The sequence below is a fragment of the Bos javanicus genome, chromosome 3 (genome assembly GCF_032452875.1).
Source record: "Bos javanicus breed banteng chromosome 3, ARS-OSU_banteng_1.0, whole genome shotgun sequence".
In the NCBI taxonomy this organism is placed as follows: Eukaryota; Metazoa; Chordata; class Mammalia; order Artiodactyla; family Bovidae; genus Bos; species Bos javanicus.
The window spans coordinates 24,362,226-24,381,457 of NC_083870.1; the positions used below are offsets into that span (position 1 = coordinate 24,362,226).

The following is a 19,232-nucleotide window of genomic DNA, read 5'->3' on the forward strand; positions in this document are numbered from 1 at the left end:
CAGATTCTCAAACTCATGTCCATCAAGTCGGTGATGCCATCCAATCATCTCATCCTCTGTCGTCCCCTTCTCCTTCTGTCTTCAATCTTTTCCAGCATCAGGGTCTTTTCCAATGAGTCAGTTCTTAGCATCAGGTGGCCAAAGTATTGGAGTTTCAGCTTCAGCATCAGTCCTTCCAATGAATATTCAGGACTGTTTCCCTTTAGGATTGACTGGTTTGATCTCCTTGCAATCCAAGGAACTCTCAAGAGTCTTCTTCAATACCACAGTTCAAAAGCATCAATTCTTTGGCACTCAGCTTTCTTTGTTGCCCAACTCTCATATCTGTATGTGACTACTGGAAAAAATATTCCAAGGAGTATTGCCAGATTGCTCTCCAAACTGGCATTCCAACTTATGTTCCACCAAAAGAAGAGTTCCCTTTGGTCTATGGCAATATTTGGACTTCCCTGGTGGCTCAGATGGTAAAGCGTCTGCCTACAGTGTGGGAGACCCGGGTTCAATCCCTGGGTTGGGAAGATCTGGAAAAGGAAATGGCAACCCATTCCAGTATTCTTGCTTGGAAAATCCCATGGACGGAGAAGCCTGGTAGGCTACAGTCCATGGGGTCACAAAGAGTTGGACACGACTGAGCAACTTCACTTTCTTTCTTTCTTTCTATGGCAATATTTGGTATCAGTTCAGTTCAGTTCAATTCAGTTGCTCAGTCATGTCTGACTCTTTGCGACCCCATGAATTGCAGCACACCAGGCCTCTCTGTCCATCACCAACTCCAAGAGTTCACTCAAACTCACGTCCATCGAGTCCGTGATGCCATCCAGCCATCTCATCCTCTATCGTCCCCTTCTCCTCTTGCCCCTAATCCCTCCCAGCATCAGTCTTTTCCAATGAGTCAACTCTTTGCATGAGGTGGCCAAAGTACTGGAGTTTCAGCTTTAGCATCATTCCTTCCAAAGAAATCCCAGGGCTGATCTCCTTCAGAATGGACTGGTTGGATCTCCTTGCAGTCCAAGGGACTCTCAAGAGTCTTCTCCAACACCACAGTTCAAAAGCATCAATTCTTCGGCACTCAGCTTTCTTCACAGTCCAACTCTTACATCCATACATGACCACTGGAAAAACCATAGCCTTGACTAGACGGACCTTTGTTGGCAAAGTAATGTCTCTGCTTTTGAATATGCTATCTAGGTTGGTCATAACTTTCCTTCCAAGGAGTAAGCATCTTTTAATTTCATGGCTGCAGTCACCATCTGCAGTGATTTTGGAGCCCAAAAAACATAAAATCTGACACTGTTTCCACTGTTTCCCTATCTATTTGCCATGAAGTGATGGGACCAGATGCCATGATCTTCGTTTTCTGAATGTTGAGCTTTAAGCCAACTTTTTCACTCTCCTCTTTCACTTTCATCAAGAGGCTCTTTAGCTCCTCTTCACTTTCTGCCATAAGGGTGGTGTCATCTGCATATCTGAGGTTATTGATATATCTCCTGGCATCTTGACTCCAGCTTGTGCTTCTTCCAGCCCAGCATTTCTCATGATGTACTCTGCATAGAAGTTAAATAAGCAGGGTGATAGTATACAGCCTTGACGTACTCCTTTTCCTATTTGGAACCAGTCTGTTGTTCCATGTTCAGTTCTAACTGTTGCTTCCTGACCTGCATACAGGTTTCTCAAGAGGCAGGTCAGGTGGTCTGGTATTCCCATCTCTTTCAGAATTGTCCACAGTTGATTGTGATCCACACAGTCAAAGGCTTTGGCATAGTCAATAAAGCAGAAATAGATGTTTTTCTGGAACTCTCTTGCTTTTTTGATGATCCAGCAGTATAATTAGACATTATTTTTGCCATTATAAAAGATGGAATATCTTATCTCATTGTTGTTTTAATTTGCATTTTCCTGATTACTGGTAAGGTTAAGGATTTTTTCATGTTTAAAACCTTTTGTTTTCTTCTGTGAATTACTTATTCACCCCTTTTTCCCACTTAAAGAAATTGTATTTTTTTATTGTTTGTAGAAGTTATTTCTTTACATATCCTAAATATTAATCCTTTGTCTGTTTTACATTGCCTTTTTTCAGTCTGTGGCTTGTCTTTTTAAATTTGTAAATGCTGTCTTTTATTATACGGAAGTGTTCATTTTAATGCAGTCAATTCAGCCTTTGCCTATGTGGTTTTGTGCTTCTGTTTGTCTTTTCAAGTAATTGTTCTCTGGCCTAATGTCATACAGCTATTCTTTATGATTATTTTCTAAATGTTTTAAAGTTTTGCTTTTCGCATTTAAGTATTATCTACAAATAAATCTTACCATCTTTGGATCGTACACATTTTGACAGATTTTATTTGCATTATTTTTTAAAAACCACATTTGAATTATCAGCACAGATCATATCAGGAGTGCCTTTAAGTACTGAGAAGATGTCTAGCACATGTAATGAATGCATATTTTCCAAAATTCTAATTTTTGCTTGAAATCTGACGTTTTATCATTAGCAACACTTTTGTGAATTGTTTTCCTTGAAATTCCCATCTTCCCTTTTTTCCCTTGATGACTTTTGCTAGAGGCTACTCTGTTAATCTTTCTGGAGCACAGATTTGGTTTTGTGAGACTATCATATCTTGGGCTTTCCAGGTGGACTAATGGTAAAGAACCTACCTCCCATTGCAGGAGATATAAGAGACACGGGTTTGATCCCTGGGTCAGGAAGATCCCCAGGAGGAGGGCACGGCAGTCCACTCCAGTATTCTTGTCTGGAGAATCTCAGAGACAAAGGAGTCTGGAGGGCTACCCTCTATAGGATTGCAAAGAGTCGGACATGACCGAAGCAACTTAGCATGCATGCATGCGCTGTTATATCTTTCTTTTCTATTTCCTTTGTTTTGTTGTTTCCTCTCTTGCTTCCATTGTCTTTGATATTACTTTATTGTTGTTTTTATTAAATGGACCTCATTAATTTTAGCCATTCTTATTTTCTAATATAAATTTAAATATTCATTTCCTTATAAGTACTGCTTTATCAGCATCCACAAAGTTGTGATATGTAGTATTTTCACCATAACTCATTTGTGAATGATTTCTAGCTCGTTATTTATTTGACCTGTGATTTATTTATAACTAGGTGTTTTAATTTCCAAATACATGACTCTTTTTTAAAAACCATTTTACCCATTTGAATGACTAAAATTAAAAAATACTGATATGGCTAAGTTTTGATAAGGATGTAGAGCAATGTGAGCTCATACATTGCTATTAAGAGTATAAAAAGTCAGTTTCTTATAAAATTAAACATATAGTTATCATGTGAAGTTGCTCAGTCGTGTCTGACTCTTTGTGACCCCGTGGACTGTAGCCCACCAAGCTCCTCTGTCCATGGGATTCTCCAGGCAAGAATACTGGAGTGGGTTGCCATTTCCTTCTCCAGGGGATCTTCCCAACCCAGGGATGGAACCCAGGTCTTCTGCATTGCAGGCAGATGCTTTAACGTCTGAGCCACCAGGGAAACCCACAGTTCCCTAGGCATTTACCCAAGAGAAATGAAAACATTGTCTACAAAATGACTTGTGCTTCCTATGTAGCTCAGTTGGTAAAGAATCTGCCTGCAATACAGAAGACCCAGGTTCAATTCCTGGGTTGGAAAGATCCCCTAGAGAAGGGAATGGCAACTCAGTCCAGTATTCTTGCCTAGAGAATCCCATGGACAGAGGAGCCTGGCAAGCTACAGTCCATGGGGTCACAAGAGTCGGACTTGACTTAGTGACTAAACCACCACATAAATGTTCGTAATGTTTTTGCTCGCAGAAGGCAATGGCACCCCACTCCAGTACTCTTGCCTGGAAAATCCCATGGACAGAGGAGCCTGGTAGGCTGCAGTCCATGGGGTTGCTAGGAGTCGGACACGACTGAGAGACTTCACTTTCACTTTTCACTTTCATGCACTGGAGAAGGAAATGTCAAACCACTCCAGTGTTCTTGCCTAGAGAATCCCAGGGACGGGGGAGGCTGGTGGGCTGCCGTCTATGGGGTCACACAGAGTCGTACACGACTGAAGCGACTTAGCAGCAGCAGTAGCAGCAGCAGCAGTCCCAAAGTAAAAACAATACAAATGTCCATCAACAAATAAATGATTGTAGAATATTCAGTCAATGGACTGCTATTCAAAGTGAAAAGGAGTATGTAACAATATAAAGGAATAGCAGAAACATATGCCAAGAGAAGCCTGTGAGAGAATAATTCATATTATATAGTAACATTTATTTGATATTGTAGAACAGGCAGAACTAATCCATAATAACAAAAAGCAGATCAGTGGTTTCCAGGAGCAAGGGTGAGAAAGGGATAAAGAATTAACTGCAAAGTGGTATGAAGAAACTTTTGGGTGGCATTGAACTGCTCTGTATCTTGATTGGTATGGTGGTTGCACATGTGTATGGATTTATTAAAATTCCTAAGACTGAGCAGCTAAAATGGGTCCGTCTTACTCTTTGTACATTGTGCCTCACTGAGTTCAGTTCAGTTCAGTCACTCAGTCGTGTCCAACTCTATTAATATTAAAATGTTTTTATAATCAGTAGGCACTTAGAATGTTGTATAAGTGAAAAGAAAAAAAAGAGAAAAACCCATGGAACTGTGTGAGAACTTTATAGATAGTTCAATGTAGTTGTCTTTCAGACATGTAAAATGATAAAGGCAAAGTAAATATGGCATGAAAATGTCATGTGAGCTTCGAGTCACCCACTCACAATGTAACCAAAAAACAACCTGCTCACAAATGTAGCCAGTAAACTAATAATTTGATATGTTGATGTAACATGCTCCCTAAACTTGTAAAACCAGCAAGAAGCACTGTGAAACCAAGTGTTGCAACTGTTGAGTCCACTCCAAGCAAAGTATTAAAGAAAGAAGCTTTGCCTGAGATAGTGCTTTGAATTAGACTGACGAGATCTTTTCTGCCAAGAATTTTAGGGAATTTTAGTCAAGAGATAAAAGAGTTTGAAAGAAGAATATGAAAATCATCTTATGATTTAAGACTTCCATCATTTTTGTTTGTTTTAAAATTATTTTTAATTCATGTTTTTCCTTGTTTAAATATTATTTATCCTAATCAAAACAGCAACAAATATATGTAGGGAGAGATATCTTTTACGAACATATCTTGTACTTACTTGTTGTATATTACAAAATAAAGAACACAACTCAGTGTTTGTTTGTTGATTTTTAATGAAGCACCTTGTGCTCCAATTTCCCTGTCCTTAGTCTTTTCTTCTTATATTTCTTTACTGCTCTGATTCATTGATATATTGATTCCCTCATTCCTTTTAGGATTTTCTCTTGATCCCAATGTTAAGGCAGTAACTTCATTTTTCTTCTACTCTAATAGTTCATTTATTTCCTTTACTGATTCATCTTTAACCTCCAGAATTCTGTCCTGAAGTAGGTAGATAGGTAGACAGATAGATCTATTATATATATTCTGTCCTTGTGAAGTTTCATCTGCTTCTATAACTTTCAGCTATTTTCTCTCAAATTTTGCTTCTATCCTTGACCTTTCTTCCTAACTTCAGACATTTTTTGTGTGTGTTTCTAGCTGTCTTCTAGGGGAGAAGAAAATGGCAACCCCCTCCACTACTTTTGCTTGGGAAATCCCATGGACGGAGGAGCCTGGTAGGCTACAGTCCATGGGGTCGCAAAGAGTCAGACACGACTGAGTGACTTCACTTTCACATTTCACTTTCATGCACTGGAGAAGGAAATGGCAACCCACTCCAGTATTCTTGCCTGGAGAATCCCAGGGACAGGAGCCTGGTGGGCTGCCGTCTATGGGGTCGCACAGAGTTGGACATAACTGACGTGACTTAGCAGCAGCAGCAGCAGCTATCTTCTAGACATCTCTCTTTGAGATCTGTCAGAAAATCTCAATGTGAACATATCTAAAACCACAGATTTGGCCTATGAGCAGCAGTTTGCTAACCCCTACTGTCTGAGGATTATATGTCCTCGTTCACTGCCATGTGACCAGCAGGCAGTGCATCAGTAGGAGAAACATCTGGTCATACTCCAGTGATGTTGGGCTTGTCCACATGACTTGTTTTAGCCAATGGAAAATGAGTGAGCATGATACACACCATGCCCAGGCAGAATCTTTACAAGCCACTCCATGTTTGTTCTAACTCTCTTGCTCTTTTTCCTTCCTCCTAACTCAATTTAGGTCCTAAATTGAGAAGGTAAATAAAGCAGAGTAAACTTCCCAGGTGGGTTCCCAGGTGGCACCAGTGGTAAAGAATCCACCTGCCAAAGCTGGAGACACAAGAGATGCGAGTTTGTTCCCTGGGTTGGGAAGATCCCTTGGAGGAGAAGATGGCAACCCACTCCAGTATTCTTGCCTGGAAAATCATATAGGCAGAGCCTGGTGGGCTACAGTCTGTAGGGTCACAAAGAGTCAGACATGACTGAGCACGCACGCACACACACACACACGCACACGCCAGCCTACAGCTACTAATATGTGAAGTCAATGAAAAAGAAACCATTGCTGTGAGCCGCTTATTTAGGGCTGTTACCCAACATAAGCTAGAAAAAGCAGACTAATTCACTGCTATAGATAAAAAAACAAAACAAAACAAAACATATGTTTACACATACACATGTATAAATTAAGCAATAGAACTTAGAGGGAGGTGACTTTTCAGTCTGGAGTAGACTTAAATAGCTACTTATTTAGCTTTGGAAGTATTGGACTAAGAAAAAAGTATAGAAAAATCCAAATGCGTACAGATAGATATTCATTGGCAAACATAAGTACCAACAGGAGGCAGACCAGTTGAAGAGAGTGAATGAAAGTTTATTGATAAAATTTCTTTTAATTAAAATCAGAGTTCTTTTAATTAAAATCAGATCCCCAAACAAGGCCCCTGTTAAGGGGATTTGTGATGGGGATGATAAGAGTCTAATAAAGATAACTCAGCATGAAATTGCTAGTTTTTGAGAGAAAATGATAAATGGGAATTTGTGTCTGAACAGTCTTACAAGTGCCTAAACCAAAACTTAAAAGTACCTGATTCCTGGGAAGATAACATTTATATGGGAAATAGTAAAATCCCAAGGGACACTTAGACATTTGATCTAAGATTTATTGAATTAGCTAATTGCTTGAATGGATTTGATCAATACCTAGAAACTGTATTTTTTTTTTTTTGTATCATGCTATGCTGTACTTGTTAAGTAAATGTTTTTGAAAAAATTTAAATTCAGCAAAACAAAGGAAATAGTATAACAGAACTCATGTTCCCAACACCAAGGGTGAATATTGTTGACATTTTGTCATATTTGCTTGATCTCCTGTATTAAATCTCCTGTATTAAAGTTGAAGGACCTTTTCATTCTTTCCTTGCCCACTCCTCTCACCCCTCCTCCCTGCATCCCTTTTCTCTATCCCAGGCAATGAAATCTTGGACTTGACCTGTATCAATCTAGCCAATTTGTCACACCTGTTTTCATGTGCAATCCCATGAGCAATATACAATAGTTTTAATTGTGTGGTTTAAAAGAAAAAGATACAAGTGGTGCTGTATTGTAGAATCTGTTTACAATTTTCCTTTCCCACATAGCAGTATGTTTTTGTGATCTCATGTTAATTTTTTATATTTGGCTAGAGTGCCATTATACAAATATGCCACCTTTTATTTAGATATCACCCTGTTGACAAACCTTTAATGTTTTCATTTCATGTATTCATTTAACAAATATTTATTGAATACTTACCGTGTCCCAGATCCTGTGTCAGATACTCATATCAATGAAGAAAAGAGACAAAAATCTTTGCCACCATGGTAGTTATATTGTATTGGGATGACACAACATAAATAATGACTATAGTAAATAAACCAAACAAAGTGTATTAGAAGGTGATAGGTTATACAGAAAAAGGCTAAGGGGGATTGGGAGTGATGTTGAGGGAAACACAGGTTGTTATTTTAGACAGCATGGCTGGGTAAGCCCCCTTGATAAGATAATATTACAGCAAAGACTTAATGTGAAGGGTTAGTGAGGTGAGTATGTGGGGAAAAAGAATTGCTATCAGGGAAGAGTCAGTGCAAAGCCCCTAAGTGGGGAGTGTGTCTGGTATATTCAGGAAACACAAGGAGGTCAGCAAGGCTGGAGAAGGGGGAGCAAAGAGGGTACGGAGGAGGATTGGAATCTAGACATTATAGGGTTAAGTACGAAGAGATGATCATGATAGACCATGGTAAGGACCATACAATTCACTCATTTAAAGTGTACAGTGAAATGACTTTTAGTGTTCACAGAGTTGTGCATCCATCACCACAGTCAAATTTAGAACATTTTCATCACTCCATAATGAAACCCAGTACCCATGAGCAATCACTTCCTTTGCTCCTCTCCCCTCTCCATAGCAATCTCTAATTCCCTTTGTTTTCTATGAGTTTGCCTGTTTTGAACATTTCATACAAGTGCATTTTGTGATTGGCTTCTTTCATTTAGCATCGTGTTTAAGGTTTGTCTATTTGGTAATATTTATCAGTACTTCATTTGTTTTTATTGTTGAGTAATATTCCATTGTATGGATATACCACATTTTGTTTATTCATTCATTAGTCAGTGAATTCATTACTCATATTTGGGTTGTTTCCACTTTTCCAGGGAGTGTCCTGGTGGCTCAGAGGTAAAAATCCACCTGCCAATGCAGGAGATATGGGTTTGATCCCCGGGTTGGGAAGATCCCCTGGAGAAGGAAATGGCAACCCGGTGTTCCTGCCTGGAAAATCCTAGGCAGAGGAGCCTGGGAGGCTACAGTCTTGGGGTTTCAAAAGAGTAGGTAGCAGAAGAACATGCATGCACTTTTCCAGATATTTCCCACGTGAAAAATGCTACTCAGAAAATTTCTGTAAAGTTTTTTATAGTTGTATGTTTTAGTTATCTTGGTATAGATCTAGGAATGAGATTGCTGGGTGATACGGTAACTCTATATTTAACATTTTGGGGAACTGTTAAAAGTGTTTGGAAAGTGGCTACACTACTTGGTATGAGAGTTCTACCAGCAATGTACAAAGGGTTCCTGACTTAGGATTGTTCAACTTACAGTTTTTCAACTTTACAATGGTACAAAAGCAATAAGTACTGTAGCAGAAATGGTACTTTGAATTTTGAGTTTTGATTTTTTTCCCCCCCAGGCTAGCAACTCTCATGATGCTGGGTGTCAGCAGCAAGCTACAGCTTCCAGGCAGCCCCATCATCACGGGGGTAGACAACTGACACACTTAGGATTCTGTACCTATACAACCATTCTGTTCTTCACTTTCAGTACAGTATTCAATAAATTACATAAAACATTCAACATGGTATTATAAAATAGATTTTGTCCTAGATAATTTTGCCCAAATATAGCTAATGGAAATGTTCTGAGCATGTTTGAGGTAGGCTAGACTAAGCTATGATGTTCTATCTGTTAGCTGTATTAAATACATTTTCAACTTAGGATATTTTCAACTCGATGGATTTATCAGGAAGTAACCCCACTGTAAGTTGAAGAAGATCTGTAAAGGAGTCCAAATTCTTCATTTCTTCAAACATTTTTGTTGTCAGTCTTTTTTTTTTTAACTATCCTAATGAGTGTAGAGTGATAGCTCAATGTGTTATTTTTTTCTCAGCGTGGTTTTGATTTGCATTTTCCTAAAACGAAGTTCATGGCATCTGGTCCCATCACTTCATGGGAAATAGATGGGGAAACAGTGGAAACAGTGTCAGACTTTATTTTGGGGAGCTCCAAAATCACTGCAGATGGTGACTGCAACCATGAAATTAAAAGACGCTTACTCTGTGGAAGGAAAGCTATGACCAACCTAGATAGCATATTCAAAAGCAGAGACATTACTTTGCCAACAAAGGTCCGTCTAGTCAAGGCTATGGTTTTTCCAGTGGTCATGTATGGATGTGAGAGTTGGACTGTGAAGAAAGCTGAGTGCTGGAGAATTGATGCTTTTGAACTGTGGTGTTGGAGAAGACTCTTGAGAATCCCTTGGACTGCAAGGAGACCCAACCAGTCCATTCTGAAGGAGATCAGCCCTGGGTGTTCTTTGGAAGGAATGATGCTAAAGCTGAAACTCCAGTACTTTGGCCACCTCATGCGAAGAGTTGACTCATTGGAAAAGACTGATGCTGGGAGGGATTGGGGGCAGGAGGAGAAGGGGACGACAGAGGATGAGATGGCTGGATGGCATCACCGACTTGATGGACATAAGTTTGAGTGAACTCTTGGAGTTGGTGATGGACAGGGAGGCCTGGCGAGCTGCAATTCATGGGGTCGCAAAGAGTCGAACATGACTGAGCGACTGAATTGAACTGAATAGACTAATGATGTTGAAGAGTTTTTCATGTGCCTATTAGTCATTTGTGTATCTTCTTTGAAGAAGTGTCTTTTCAAATCCTTTGCCCATTTTACATTGGATTATCTGTCTTTTCATTGTTAAAGGATGAGTTTTTTATGTAGTCTGGATACAACTTTCTTATCAGACATGATTTGGAGGTAACTTCTTCTGTTTGTAAATTGTCTTTTACTTTCTTGATGTTTCCTTTGAGACAGAACGTTTTAAAATGTTGATGAAGACCAGTTTATCTTGGTTTTTTTCTTTTGGTATTTGTGCTGTTGGAGTCATGGACTAGCAAATCACTGATTAACACAAGGTCAAATAGGAAAATTTACTCCTATTTTTTTTTCCAAGCAGTTTATACTTTTGGCTGTTACACTGAGGTCCCTGATCCGTCTTGAGTTAATTTTTATGTATGGTGAGAAGTAGGGGCCCAGCATCGTTCTTTTGCATGTAGATATGTGTCTATACATATTCAGTTGTCCTAGCATTATTTGTTGAAGAGACTATTCTTTCTGAACTCTCACTTCTTTTCCATTGATCTATCAGTTCAGTTCAGTTCAGTCGCTCAGTCATGTCCGACTGTTTGCAACTTCATGGACTGCAGCATGCCAGGCCTCCGTGTCCATCACCAATTCCTGGAGTCCACTCTAACTCGTGTCCATCGAGTCGGTGACGCCATCCAACCATCTCATCCTCTGTCATCCCCTTCTCCTCCTGCCCCCAGTCTTTCCCAGCATCAGGATCTTTTCCAATGAGTCAGTTCTTCGCATCAGGTGGCTGAAGTATTAGAGTTTCAGCTTCAGCATCAGTCCTTCCAATGAATGCTCAGGACTGGTTTCCTTTAGGATGGACTGGTTGGATCTCCTTGCTGTCCAAGGGACTCTCGAGTCTTCTCCAACACCATAGTTCAAAAGCATCAATTCTTCAGCGCTCAGCTTTCCTTATAGTCCAACTCTCACATCCATACATGACTACTGGAAAAACTACAGCTTTGACTAGACGGACCTTTGTTGGCAAAGTAATGTCTCTGCTGTTCAATATGCTGCCTAGGTTGGTCATAGTTTTTCTTACAAGGAGCAAGCGTCTTTTAATTTCATGGCTGCAGTCACCATCTGCACTGATATTCTATCTTTATACCAGTACTACATTTTCTAAATTTGTATAGTACTACATTGATTGATTTTGGGGTGTTAAAGCAAGCTTGCATTTCTGGAATAAATCCCACTTAATTATGTTGTGTAATGCTTTATGTATGTTGCTGGATTTAATTTGCTAGTGTTTTGTTGAGGGCTTTTGCATCTGTATTCATGTCATTGGTCTATAGTTTATTTTGTTATGATGCCTTTGCCTGGTTTTGGTTTGAATGTAATACAGGCCTCCTAGAATGAGTAAGGAAGTGTGCCCTCTTCTTTTATTTTTTTGGAAGAGATTGTGAAGAATTGGTATTAATTTTTTAAATGTTTGTAGGAATTCACTAGTGAAATCTGCTCTCTACCCACCACCGAGGGTTCATTTTGTTGTTGCTGTGTCTGCTTATTGACTTTTCTGCAGCAAATCTATAAAGTCCATCTTCACAGTCCTGTGTGGTCACTACAGCCTCTGCTGGGTTAGCTTCATGTTCAGGTAAAGATTGAGCTTGTTGTTTTTTAGTCATGTCCAACTTGTTGTGACCCCATGGACTGTAGCCTGCCAGGTTCCTCTGTCCATGGGACTTACCAGGATGGAGTGGGTTGCCATTTCCTTTTCCAGGGGATCTTCCCAACCCAGGGAATAAACCTGTGTCTCCTTCATTGACAGGCAGATTCTTTACCACTGAGCCCACCAATGATTGAGCAGAAATGTCTAAATGTTTTGATCCTATATTTCAACCCTTTGCTGAGGGGCCTCAAGATGAGCCAGAGGTAAGAGATTGGGGTTTTCTCACGTTTTTCCTGGGCATGTGCACAGCCTTGCCAGAGGCCCAGGAACATGTCAGATCTTTTCAAAGCCTTCCATAAGCGTATCATTTTCCAGCTTTTCTCCATAAGATTTTTTAGCCAGCATTTTGTTTTTCTCCTCCTGGTATCAGCCCCTCAGGCAGCAGTAATATTAAGTCATTGCTGGTGATTATTTCTGAAACATGTCCTAAGGAGAGGACTTCTCTGACTGAGTGAACTCTAAATCAGGTCTAATAATCACCAACCCTGCAAATGAGGGGCTTTTCCCCATTTTCCAAGATGGCAGCTGTCAGGTTGAGTAGTGACAGTTCTCTAGGGTTGAGTCTTTATGAGGAGCTCCAGACCTCAACTTTCCCTACCACTGGCTGCTAGGCTGCTGTTTTCATGGCCACACAGACACGGGGAGAGACTGATGGGGATCAGGCAAGTTAAAATGCCACCAGGCTCTCTGTTCTTACTGAGACTGTGAAGTTTTTCTTAATTATTCTTCAGATGATTGCAAGCCTTTGGTTAATTTTCTAGAGTTTTATAAAAGTTGACTTTGACAGTTTTTGCTTGTGTTCTCATTGTTTTTATGGAGGAGCAGATTTTCAGAGGTTGTTACTCTGTTGTTTCAGCAGTCCCTCTACCTTTTCTAAGCACCAGAAAAGTTTTCATTTTATTTTATTCAAGACCAAGTGTAGTTAGATTTACAAGCCTTTTGCCTATTTTCACAAGCTGAACATACCCATGTGCAGGTTACATGGGTAATTTGTATTGATCTTTATTCCCCTTTCCATTTACTAACCATCCCTTTCCCAAGATAACCTGTTTTTAAATTGAATATAATTTAGTACATACTGTTTTACATCTGGCTTCTTTCATTCAACATTATGTTTATGAGATTCATTCATGTTGTTAAATGTAATTTAGTCTTCCCCATTGCTGTAGTAGTCCCTTGAGTGAGTATACCACAATATATGCATTCTGTGTAAGTGGACATTTGGATTACTTACAATATAGGGCTATTACAGTACATTCTTGCACGTATATTTTTGTGAACATATGTAAACATTTCTGTTAAGGTATAGAAATGGAATACCTGGGTCATATGTTATATGAATGCTGAGTATTAGTGGATACAGTCAGAATTCAAAGGCGGTGGGACAATGTTTACATTCCCACAGCACGGTATAAAGGGCTTCCTTGGTGACTCAGATGGTAAAGCATATGCCTGCAATGGAGGAGACCAGGCTTCAATCCCTGGGTCTGAAAGATTCCTTGAAGAAGGGAATGGCAACCCACTCCAGTATTCTGCCTGGAGAATCCCATGGACTGAGGAGCCTGGCAGGCTACAATCCATGGGGTTGCAAAGAGTCGAACACAACTGAGCGACTTTCACTTCAAGTCAGCACAGTATAATAGTTCTGTTTACTCAATATCCTGACCGTACTTGGTAGTATTTTGGGGTTTTCAGCTTAATCATTCTGGTGAGTGTGTAGTGGTATCACTAATTTGCACTTAGAACATTTGGTCGGTTTCATAAGGTTATACTTCTTTTTTCTTATCAATTTGTAAGCGTCCTTTACATATTCTGTATACCAATGTATTCTGTTTGCAAACATCTCTTCCCACTCTGTGACTTGCCTTTTTTCCCTCTTTTTGAAAAATAATTTTTATTTACTTATTTATTATTTTTATTTATTTATCTTATTTTTGGCTGTGCTGGGTCTTCACTGCTGCATGTGGGCTTTCTCTAGTTGCAGCGAGTGGGCACTGCTCTTCCTTGCAGTGTGCTGGTTTCTCACTGCAGTGGCTTCTCTTGTTGCATGTCCCCTGCATTGACAGGTTGATTCCTAACCACTGGACCACCAGGGAAGTCCCTTTTTTCCTCTTTAATGGTTCAGCAGACTTCGGCATCAGGTGAAGAAGGACAGGGAGTGATCCCTGAGAGATGGGAGACAATGGCTCCAATTTACTGCCTGAAGAGAATTCCCAAGCAAAGCACACAGTGTGAAAGTATTAGTTGCTCAGTTGTGTCTGACTCTTTGCAACCCCATGGACTGAAGCCCGCCAGGCTCCTCTGTCCATGGAATTCTCCAGGCAAGAATACTGGACTGGGTTGCCATTTTCTTCTCCAGGGGATCTTCCTAACCCAGTGATCAAACCTGAGTCTCCTGCGTTGTAAAGGCAGAATCTTTACTATCTGAGCCACCAGGGAAGTCCCTTTTTATAGTGGTGTTTGATAAAAATATGTTATTAGTTTTAATGTAGTTTCAATTATCAAGATTTTTGCTGTTTAGTGCTTTTCAGATCCTATTAAAAAATTCTTACTGATCAAAGGAAATTAAAGATGCAATCAACTGGGTTTTTTTCCTACAAATTTTTTTAAATGTTTAGGCAAAAAATTTTAGCCAACCCTGAAGAATACCAGTGTTTCCTCATGAGTGTATTTTAAAGATGATTGTCCTCTTTCATTCACAAAAGCACCAGCAGAGAATCAAGTCTTATACAGCTCTATTCCAGAATAGTTTTTTTTCCTTCCTATCAAGCCCAGCAATTCCATTGAGTATATTTCTTAGCCCATTTGTTTGTAATCCCCCTGTCTTCTGTTTTCAGAGATAAAGGAGCCCATTAGAGTTGAAGTTCTCTCACTTTCTGCTCTCTACTGTTATCCCACAAAATAGATCCTCATCTGTATTTATTTCTCTTCCTCATGTTTCAGTGGAAGATGTAGGTTTATCCCACCTTAAAAAAAAAAAACAAAATTTTTGTTCTCAGTCCCTACCACTTACCTTTGTTTCTATCCTCCTTAAACAAGAAATGTCTTACACACGAGATAAAATTGCGTGGAACTAAATACACCCGCACAATGAGTGCATGTAGTACTGGTGAAATCTCAATAGGGTGGACAGATTGTATCAAATTCTGTTTCCTGGTTATGAGGTTGTACTGTATTTATGCAAGGTGTTGCCTTTGGGGGAAACTGAGTGAAGGGTATACTGGATCTCTCAGTAGTATTATTTCTTACAACTATAAGTAAATCTATAATTATCTCAGCTTAAAAAGTTAAAAGATTCTTTCTGAAATTTCTATAATTGTAATGACTGAATCGCAAGCTGAAATCAAGATTGCTGGGAGAAATAACAACCTCAGATATGCAGATAACACCACCCTAATGACAGAAAATGAAGAGGAACTAAAGAGCCTCTTGATGAGGTGAAAGAGGAGACTAAAAAAACTGGTTTGAAACTCAACATTCAAAAAACTAAGATCATGGCATATGGTGCCATCATTTCATGGCAAATAGAAGGAGAAAAAGTAAAAGCAGTGACAGATTTTATTTTCTTGGGCTCCAAAATCACTGTTGATGGTGACTGCAGCCATTAAGTTAAAAGATGCCAGCTTCTTGAAAGAAAAGCTATGACAAACCTAGACAGTGTATTAAAAAGCAGACATCACTTTGCTAACAAAGGTCTGTATAGTCAAAGCTGTGGTTTTTCCAGCAGTCGTGTAAGGACATGGGAGTTGGACCATAAAGAAGGCTGAGCGCCAAAGAATTGATGCTTTAGAATTGTGGTGCTAGAGAAGACTCTTGAGAGTCACTTGGACTGCAAGGAGATCAAACAAGTCAATCCTGAAGGAATTCAACTCTGAATATTCATTGGAAGGACTGATGCTGAAACTGAAGCTCCAATACTTTGGCCACCTGATGCAAAAAGCTGACTCATTGGAAAAGACCCTGATGCTGGGAAAGATTGAGGGCAGGAGGAGAAGAGGGTGACAGAGGATGAGGTGGTTAGATAGCATCACTGAACCAATGGACATGAATTTGAGCAAACTTCTGGAGATGGTAAACGACAGGAAAGCCTGGTGTGCTGCAGTCCATGGGGTCACAAAGAGTCAGAGACCACTTAGTGACTGAACAAGAACAGCAATCATTTATTGAGTGCTTACTGTATGCTAGGCACTCTACCAAGCACCGTCAGGTGGACACTGTTGTTAATCTCATTGTATACATGATAAAACTGAGGCACAGAGAGGTTAAGTCATTTATACAGGGCTACCCATCTCATGAATGGCAGAATTAGCATTCAGAAACCATGGCCTAACCTCAGAGACAGAACTCTTACGAACTCTGCTCTATTTCCTTTTTTTTCTTCTTCCATACTTAATGGATACTACTTTGACATTTCATATTTTCACAGGTGTTTGCCATACATTTTGTTTAGTTACTCTTTTTTAAATTAATTTTTACTGGCATATAGTTGCCTTACATATACACTATTGATACTATATACAAAATCAATAACAAACTGTGTAGCATACTGTGCAGCACAAGGAACTCTACTTAATGCTTTACTTGTACATCTGTCTTTATATGCTGCCTCCTAGTCACATTTCAACCACCGCTTTATAGTTCAGCATTCATCCCAGTCACTCCCCTGAAATTGCTTTTGGCCGGATTACCAAGGGATTCTTTTTGGTCCCAACCATTCTTTCTGCAGCCTTTGTTACTGTTCAACAGATACATTCAACAGATATTTACTGAGCACCTATAGTGTGCCAGACTCTTGTTTTACAGCAGTGGACAGGGTAGGCAAAATGACTGTAACTGCAGAATACATGTCTTTACTTGTTAAGATTAAGAGGTCAGAAATCTTAAATCACTGCTGACTTGTTTGTGGATGGTCAACAGACCACTTTATTGTTCCGTGTTTTTGCTTTTCTGTGGCTGAAACAGGTTATATTTTTATTTTGTTTGTGATTTCACAACATAAGTCAGAATGTACTATATTTAATACCATTTTCATTTTCTCCAGATAGAAATCTGATCACTTCCAAGCAGTAGCCATGAATATGAATAAATTAAGAGAGCCAAATCCTGAAGTATAGTACCCTTCTGATGTACTTATTAATGATAAATTATGAAAATTATTTGCCTTTGACCAAAAAGTGTTACTGTTTTTCTATATAAGAATAATTGAATTTTATGCCACATTATTTGGAAACACCAGGAAGATCTCTGCAGAATATTCAATAGGTCTCATTCCATATATCCAAATATAAAGCTACTCCAAGGAAAATACTTGACTTTATAGAGACTTCACGGTAGCTGTTTGCATATCAAAAGCTGAGCTCTTGAGCCCTAGTTGAAGGAAAGGGATCATCTTGTCTCTTTCCACATGTTCATGGTTATTTTCTGTGTTTTTATTCCTTTCCTAATTCAGTAAAGAAAAAAAAAATCTCTCCTAGTTTTTCATGTCAAAAAACAGCTCATTTTATTAGTTCAAGTGGGAATGTTTTTTGCTGGTGACTGGAAGCGACTATAATCCTCTTGCTTCCAGCCAGGGTTCCTGTTTCTGTCTGATAGCTGTTTGTTTACAGCAGCAGTTAGCAATTTGCATGGACAGTGCTGTCAAAGTCACTGCCCTCAATGAACCCCAAATGCCTCTTGGAAGAAAGATGACAGATTCAGCCCAGCAACTTGCAAAACTTTAAAAGTGATTCCTTGTCAAACATGTGAAAAATAACTCTTCCCTCTCCATGACTTGAGGGAAAAAAAAAAGAGAAACTATCTTATGCCAGATGGCGATTCCTTGCTAGTAAAATAGGCCTGGGCTGATTCAGCTTCATTCCTTTATGTTCCATTTGCAAAACCCACAAAGAACACATTTGGGGCCACTTTCCAGAGCTGGCAACCGTCTCTGCTTTTTAAGGAAATCAGATGGGCACACACACACAAAGCCACAATGGATGAAGGGCTCAGAATCCCCAGGGTCCTGAAACGGGATGCATAGGCCTTAAATTCTCGGTGACCAGTTAGAACCTGGCCCAGACCCAAGAATCATCCCAATTGTTGCCAGATTTGGTGACTTGATTTAATTTGGTTAAAACAGAAACAAATTGGGAGAAGGTTATGTTTTCTTGTTGATTAAACCTCTTCTTAAAAAAAAAAAAAAAAGGAAAAAATAGAAACTATAAAAACACGCTTTCAGATGATAAATTGACTCTTAAATTTCAAACTACTCTGGGTCTAAAGGACTCAGTCTTTAATTTTCAGTCTAGTACCTTTTTTTGCCATGAAAGATATTACAGCTGCTTTCATAAATTTAGAGGATTGGATCAGTGTGTATGCGTGTTTGTGTGTGTGCATGGGTGTATCTTCTCTTTGGCTTTTATTTTTTTTACATATAATTGACTTATTATATTAGTTTCAGGTATATAGCATAGTGGTTCCATATTTTTATAGATTACACCCCGTACAAAGTTATTATAAAATCCTGACTAGATCCCCTGTGCTGAAATAGATGGCTCAGGACATAATGAAGTCCCCTCAATGAAGATGCTGAAGCAATGTCTGGTCAGCTGCTGGCTAGGGATGTTGTGAAGAAGATTGAAATACTATACTAGTAATGGTATTGGGTAGTTTTTAAGATGTCTTCTGCATCTAAAATTCTATGCATTATGAATTAACTCCCTTGATTTTTTAAATTACCATGATCTGGGATATTTTAGTCAAGGTAATACCTATTGTCCATTTCATTTTGCCTTATATGCAAGATGATATTGACCACCTTTGTTAATGTTCTATTTTATTTCTTCAGGTGTCTGAGCACACACAATTAAGTTGGATCCTTACCTGCATGGTCAGATTACCTCGATTACAACATTTACACCAGTGGAAGGTAAATGCCATTGATCTGATTAATAAACAGAAAGAAGTTCAGTCCCCACTGCAGCTGTTTTTCCCCTCTCTGTTTATTTTTGTGTTAGGCTCTGGGAATCCTGAGTTTTCTGGCTTGCTATGCACTAGTGGCTAGCAAGACCAGTATCTTTAACCTCATCGCCTCAGGGTATGAAAGAGAAAATAGAAGGATTCTCCAAGATTCTTTCGAACTAAAAAACTAGTTACAAATATCCAGCTTATTCA

General features: G+C 39.3%; 1 protein-coding gene across 4 annotated transcripts in view; it reads left to right on the top strand.

The window, feature by feature from the left end:
* The window catches only part of WARS2 (tryptophanyl tRNA synthetase 2, mitochondrial), a 102,393-nt gene that overhangs the window by 55,237 nt on the left and 27,924 nt on the right, over nucleotides 1-19,232 (top strand). For all 4 annotated transcript variants that reach the window (XR_009734975.1, XR_009734978.1, XR_009734979.1 and 1 more), the window contains exon 3: nucleotides 18,907-18,987. Coding sequence is in view for 1 of the 4 variants with exons in the window: in XM_061409596.1 (XP_061265580.1) it covers nucleotides 18,907-18,987 (81 nt within the window). In the remaining 3 variants the exon portion in view is untranslated. The remainder of the gene's footprint in view (nucleotides 1-18,906; nucleotides 18,988-19,232) is intronic.